Raw genomic sequence first — 7,282 nt, 5'->3', positions numbered from 1 at the left:
ATCATATCACAGCTTTGTAGTTTGATTTTAAATGGATATTTTGAATATGTCAAAATGTTGAATAATGGTATGCCGATTCGAATAGACCTTTAGTTTATGTTCGACCTATTTTGAATCAAAAGGTAAGAGGTCCACGGGCTACTGCGCATAGCGCACTATTTTACAGTAAATCCTTGTGATTCCGATTGGGCGGATTAATTCATGTGTGTATGGAGGCAGTGGCTTTGTCACTCATTCTTTGAACAGTGTGCTGGCGCTGGTCTTCTGCCGTTACTACATCGATAATAAACTAGAAATACTACCAATTTGCCATACAAAAAATAAATAGCTAGCAATATGGGAATGTATTCTTTTTGAAAATATCAAGAACAACCACATACTACAGGGACCACATTCTTAAGCCATTTGCCTGGTCTAATCAAGGAGTTGCAATGATCCACGCGAAGGATATCATTTTAGCCTTCCTTCTCGTGGGCTCTACAGGTAAGATGGCTAAGCTAATGTTACTGTTTTTCCTAATGGCTGCTATTCAGGCCAGGTATTTGATAAAATACTCGAATCAGGAAAAAGGTGGACTGTGCGTCCATGACAATCCCCATCCATTGAAGGACTGTGTACAGTACATGTCCCTCCTTCGGCAGTAGCAGGTGGATGGATGAAGGAAGATTGTACAATACAACGTTTTTGAATGAGATGGTATTTTAATGTGAATTGGCTGGTTAGCTGCTGCCACGCAGTTAGGGATGTTGTAAACATATTCTGCCATGGTGTACACGATTAAACATTTTCTTAGTTAAGAATGCATGACTTTATTTGATATATAGCAAGTTGTTTTATCATATTCTTAGGACAAGTATAATTTTCACAACTGTTAGCTAACTAGCAACACATCAGCATTGCCCCTTCCAGCAAGGCATTTAAATTCTGCTCAGACAATTTGGCATGCACGTGTGATAGGTTGAAGTTAATCTCATTACATTAGGGTTTATCTTTTGTCGTCATATCACCAGTAATTGCATTGATATAGAATACAGTATGGATGTGTCTATTGGATGGATAGCGTTTAAGACACTCCTTACGTGCGTACATCAATGCATATGTTGCTACTCAGTAACTCTCCTCCTGGTCATCTCCCAAACATCATCATGACTCCGGTCCTCGAGCCTAGTATCCGTCCGTAGGTGGGAGAGCGACTGCACGCAAACGGACATTTTGCCATCACTGAAGGATTGTGTGAAATTGAGATTAAGCTACTGTCACAAGTGTGGCTACTTTCACTCGCTTACATTTTGTCAGCATCCATTTAACCTATGGTCCAGGTCCACACCTGTGTGGTCCAGCCCTGTCAGCAGTTTTTACAACAATTTCAAAGATTTTACTGAGTTACAGTTCATATAAGGAAATCAGTCAATTTAAAATAAGTAATTGGGCCGTAATATATCGATTTCACATGACTTGGAATACAGATATGCATCTGTTGGTCACAAATACCTTAAGGTAGGGGCGTGGATCAGAAAACCAGTCAGTATTGGGTGTGACAACCATTTGCCTCATGCAGCCAGACACATCTACTTCGCATAGAGTTGATCAGGCTGTTACTTGTCTGTGGAATGTTGTCCCACTCCTCTTCAATGGCTGTGCGAAGTTGCTGGATATTGGCGGGAACTGGAACACACTGTCCTACACCTCAATCAAAAGCATCCTGAACAGGCTCAATGGGTGACATGTCTGGTGAGTATGCAGGCCATGGAAGAACTGGGACATTTTCATCTTCCAGTAATTGTGTACAGATCCTTGCGACATGGGTGGGGCATTGCATTATCATGCTGAAACATTAGGAGATGGTGGCAGATGAATGGTACAACAATGGGCCTCAGGATTTCGTCACGGTATCTCTGTGCATTTAAATTGCCATCAATAAAATGCAATTGTGTTCGTTGTCCGTAGCTTATGCCTGCCTATACCATAATCCTACCGTCACCATGGGGCAAACAGCGCGCCCACACAACGCCATCTGCAGATGAGCTTCCCTGAGACGGTTTCTGACAGTTTGAACAGAAATTCTTCGGTTGTGCAAAGCCACAGTTTCATCAGCTGTCTGGGTGGCTGGCCTCAGACGATCCCGCAGGTGAAGAAGCAGGATGTGAAATGATGTTGGAAGCGGCTTATGGTAGAGAAATGAACATTCAATTAATAGGAAACAGCTCTAGTGGACATTGCACGCTACCTCAACTTGAGACATCTGTGACATTGTGTAGTGTGACAAAATAGCACATTTTAGAGTGGCCATCTATTGTGCCCAGCTCAAGGTGCATCTGTGTAATGATCATGCTGTTTAATCAGCTTCTTGATATGCCACACCTATCAGGTGGATGGATTATCTTGTCAAAGGAGAAATGCTCACTAACAGGGATGCAAGCATTTGAGAGAAATAATATTTTTGTGCGAATGGAACATTTCTGGGATCTTTTATTTCAGCTCATGAAACATGGTACCAACACTTTACATGTTGCGTTTTATGTTTTTGTTCAGTATAGATTGTGAAGAAAAAAAATGGACTTCAATGGGTTGATATCACTCATGATGGTCAAGCAGAGATAACTCTTTCGATGTTACTGAGCTATGAATCCAGCAAGGCTTCTCATTCTCAACAAAGCAAAGCCCCTAAGATTACGATTAAGATCACTTTATTGGTCAATTGCACACAAGGTCCAACAGAGATTTGACTTCAGCTTTTAACACACCCCCTCCGAAAGACACACATACACTACTGTTCAAAAGTTTGGGGTCACTTAGAAATGTCCTTGTATTTGAAAGAAAAGCATATTTATTGTCCATTAAAATAACATCAAATTGATCAGAAATACAGTGTAGACATTGTTAAGGTTGTAAATGACTATTGTAGCTGGAAATGGCAGATTTTTTTAAATGGAATATCTACATAGGCGTACAGAGGCCCATTATCAGCAACCATCACTCCTGTGTTCCAATGGCACGTTGTGTTAGCTAATCCAAGTTTATCATTTAAAAGGCTACTTGATCATTAGAAAACCCATGTTTGAAAACTGTTCTGATTAAAGAAGCAATAAAACTGGCCTTCTTTAGACTAGTTGAGTATCTGGAGCATCAGCATTTGTGGGTTCGATTACAGGCTCAAAATAGCCAGAAACAAACAACTTTCTTCTGAAACTTGGTAGTCTATTTTTGCCTCACAAGTCCTCAACTGGCAGCTTCATTAAATAGTACCCGCAAAACACCAGTCTCAACGTCATCAGAGAAGAGGAGACTCAGGGATGCTGGTCTTCTTTCAGTGGGGTGAAAATCTGTTAGTATACAGACACCCTTGCATGTTTTTATAGCCTACCCAATCTATTGGTGGTGCATAGGTGCAGGAATCCAAGTATTTCCCTGCTTGATTATAAAACATGGCCACTACTGTCTTGTGTTATAATAAAACATAGGCCTATGCATCGACAAATAGGCTTCTTATCTTGGGAATCTGTGATTGCATCTCTCTTTGTGTCTCACTTTGGCTATAAAATCATGTTTATGATGGTCATATATGTAGCTAGAAGTGTGATAAATGCTTCGTTAACATACTAGATCGTTACTGTAGGTTTTAGTGGTGATGCTCACTCAACTGATAGTCTACACGCTGTGTGTGACTCATCTCTGTGATGTCACCTCCTGATATGGTGACGAGTTACGGTCCTCAAGCTTTAGCTGGGATGGAGGCTGAGCCTGCTAATAATACTGCATTCCTCCCAGGAGCAGAACACTGTGTTACTCCCCTGAGATTCTATAGTAGTGCGAGAAGGAGATGCTAATTGGAAATAGACCTTTGCTTATCATGTCAACAAGCAATGCTGTTGTTCCTCTCAACATATCAGCCATTTGAATATACATTTTGGCTAGAATATCCTCAAATGCTGTTAACTTTACTGTATCTTAAAAAAGTAGGCCTTTTGACGCTTTTCCACATCTGTCGATGGTTTTATATCAACTTAATCTCATAGTTTCACGTCGGAATTTGATTTAATTTGATTTTTGAACCATGAATTATGCGTGGTTACAGGGTTAATTCCGTGTGGTTACAGGTAGGGATGAACGATATATCGGTGAACATATTGGAAATGGCCAATATTAGCTAAAAATGCCAACATCGGTATCGGCCGATGTCTAGTTTAATGCCCCGATGTGCAAAACTGATGTCAAAGCTGACGTAATTACGCCACGCAAAATTTTGCGCTATATGTGCAACACAGCATTCCTAAACTATCCCACAATGTCTGCTGTGTGGATCGAGCATTCACCAAGTTGAGCAGTCATTTGAAAGAGTAAGAACATTTCAGTGAGACAACTCAAAGGCGAAATCCGTTAAAGCCAAGATAATGGAATTCATTGCCCTTGACAATCAACCGTTCGCTGTCGTGGGTGATGTTGGCTTTCGCCGACTGGTTGAGCACCGGTATACACTACCAAGTAAGCTGTTTTTCAGATGCTGCCCTACCGGAGTTACACAGTAATAGCGTCACTGCTATTAGCTTCACGACATACATACTATGGTACGCCATTTGTGTCTGCGTGTCAAAAAAGATACAGTAGCACTGTCAAAGCTGTACAAAAAAGTCTGCAAACAAGCAAACACCGGCCACGAACGATGTGTTTACAATACCGCATTGGTAATAAAGCATAATTTGTTTGACCGCAACTTCTGGGGTAGCTAGTTTTAGCTTGGTACCTAGTTAGCACCAATACAACCAGCCTGAAAACAATGACCAGTGGAACCTGCAATCATTTTCATTATTCTTAGCAATGATTTAGGAAGCTGGCTATAACGTTAGCTTTGGGCAACAGGGTTAAGTTGCTGACTAGCTACTTATTTTCATGAACTGAAGTGAGTACTTTGTGAAGTACTCACTTCAGTTCATGAAAATAAGTAGCTAGTCAGCAACTTAACCCTGTTGCCCAAAGCTAACGTTATAAGCAGCCAGCTAGCTTCATCTGGCTAGTGAGGCTCGACCGCACCGGGTTATGTGTTGTGAAGCTAGCCACAATAAGGATTAGGCACAATAGTGGAATTTGCAGTTTGCCTTCAAAATAAAAGTATGTCATTGACAGTGATGCAAATGAATACAAATTGTAGAATAATGCCATACTTTTATTTTGAAGGCTAACCACAAAGTCCACTATTGTGGCTAATCAAATAAGAACTGTCTTATAAATTAGGGTTATTTTAGATGATGACAACTAGCTAACTATAGCTAGCTAGCTACCTATAGCTACTGAAACAGATGTTGTGTTATTTGACACGTCAAATAGTGTTACGGTGTTTGGGTCTGCGTGCATGCATGCAACTGAGGTAATCCACAAGGAAATCCTGTTTGAGATTGAAACGACTGAACAAATGAACAACGAAACGACACAGCAAGTAAGTGAAATAAATAGGTTTTGATTATATTTTACTGGTAATCGGGACATACGTAAATGCCAACAAAATAACTTTTTGGTGTGTGTGTGTAACCTTTATTTAACTTGGCAAGTCAGTTAAGAACAAATTATTATTTACAATTGACAGCCCGGACGACGCTGGGCCAATTGTGCGCCGCACTATGGGACTCCCAATCATGGCCGGATGTGATACAGCCTGGATTAGAACCAGGGACTGTAGTGACGCATCTTGTACTGAGATGAAGTGCCTTAGACCGCTGCGTCCATGTGTGTGTTAACTATTTAACTGTACTGGAATGCTTAAAAGGCTGCTAAAATTGTAAATATCGGTATCGGGTTTTTTTTGGCAAGGAAAATATCGGTATCGGCCAAAATTGTAATATCGGTGCATCACTAGTTACAGGGTTAATTCAAATCAAATCAAATCAAATCAAATTTTATTAGTCACATACACATGGTTAGCAGATGTTAATGCGAGTGTAGCGAAATGCTTGTGCTTCTAGTTCCGACAATGCAGTAATAACCAACAGTAATCTAACCTAACAATTCCACAACTACTACCTTACACACACACACAAGTGTAAAGGGATAAAGAATATGTACATAAAGATATATGAATGAGTGGTGGTACAGAACGGCATGGCAGATGCAGTAGATGGTATAGAGTACGGTATATACATATGAGATGAGTACTGTAGGGTATGTAAACATAAAGTGGCATAGTTTAAAGTGGCTAGTGGTACATGTATTACATAAAGATGGCAAGATGCAGTAGATGATATAGAGTACAGTATATACATATGAGATGGGTAATGTAGGGTATGTAAACATTGTATTAAGTGGCATTGTTTAAAGTGGCTAGTGGTACATTTTTACATAATTTCCATCAATTCCCATTTTTAAAGTGGCTGGAGTTGAGTCAGTATGTTGGCAGCGGCCGCTAAATGTTAGTGGTGGCTGTTTAACAGTCTGATGGCCTTGAGATAGAAGCTGTTTTTCAGTCTCTCGGTCCCTGCTTTGATGCACCTGTACTGACCTCGCCTTCTGGATGATAGCGGGGTGAACAGGCAGTGGCTTGGGTGGTTGTTGTCCTTGATGATCTTTATGGCCTTCCTGTGACATCGGGTGGTGTAGGTGTCCTGGAGGGCAGGTAGTTTGCCCCTGGTGATGCGTTCTGCAGACCTCACTACCCTCTGGAGAGCCTTACGGTTGTGGGCGGAGCAGTTGCCGTACCAGGCGGTGATACAGCCCGACAGGATGCTCTCGATTGTGCATCTGTAGAAGTTTGTGAGTGCTTTTGGTGACAAGCCGAATTTCTTCAGCCTCCTGAGGTTGAAGAGGCGCTGCTGCGCCTTCTTCACAACGCTGTCTGTGTGGGTGGACCAATTCAGTTTGTCCGTGATGTGTACACCGAGGAACTTAAAACTTTCCACCTTCTCCACTACTGACCCGTCGATGTGGATAGGGGGGTGCTCCCTCTGCTGTTTCCTGAAGTCCACAATCATCTCCTTTGTTTTGTTGACGTTGAGTGTGAGGTTATTTTCCTGACACCACACTCCGAGGGCCCTCACCTCCTCCCTGTAGGCCGTCTCGTCGTTGTTGGTAATCAAGCCTACCACTGTAGTGTCATCCGCAAACTTGATGATTGAGTTGGAGGCGTGCATGGCCACGCAGTCGTGGGTGAACAGGGAGTACAGGAGAGGGCTCAGAACGCACCCTTGTGGGGCCCCAGTGTTGAGGATCAGCGGGGTGGAGATGTTGTTACCTACCCTCACCACCTGGGGGCGGCCCGTCAGGAAGTCCAGGACCCAGTTGCACAGGGCGGGGTCGA

The 7,282-nt window shown here is 42.1% G+C and overlaps 1 protein-coding gene across 7 annotated transcripts in view; it reads left to right on the top strand.

Annotated features, from left to right (window-relative positions):
- The first annotated feature begins 211 nt into the window (after positions 1-211).
- The window catches only part of ncam1b (neural cell adhesion molecule 1b), a 109,463-nt gene continuing 102,392 nt past the window's right edge, over positions 212-7,282 (top strand). For 4 of the 7 annotated variants that reach the window (XM_071357414.1, XM_071357415.1, XM_071357417.1 and 1 more), the window contains exon 1: positions 218-483. In XM_071357414.1, the coding sequence (XP_071213515.1) occupies positions 432-483 (52 nt within the window). In that variant the 5' untranslated portion in view covers positions 218-431. Of the gene's footprint in view, positions 484-7,282 lie in introns of all 7 variants that reach the window. The other 3 variants (XM_071357413.1, XM_071357411.1, XM_071357410.1) reach the window with 1 other exon arrangement.

This window comes from Salvelinus alpinus, chromosome 21 (assembly GCF_045679555.1).
Source record: "Salvelinus alpinus chromosome 21, SLU_Salpinus.1, whole genome shotgun sequence".
Classification (NCBI taxonomy): Eukaryota; Metazoa; Chordata; class Actinopteri; order Salmoniformes; family Salmonidae; genus Salvelinus; species Salvelinus alpinus.
Note: the sequence above shows the minus strand (reverse complement) of the source record. Positions and strands in the feature narration are given on the sequence as shown.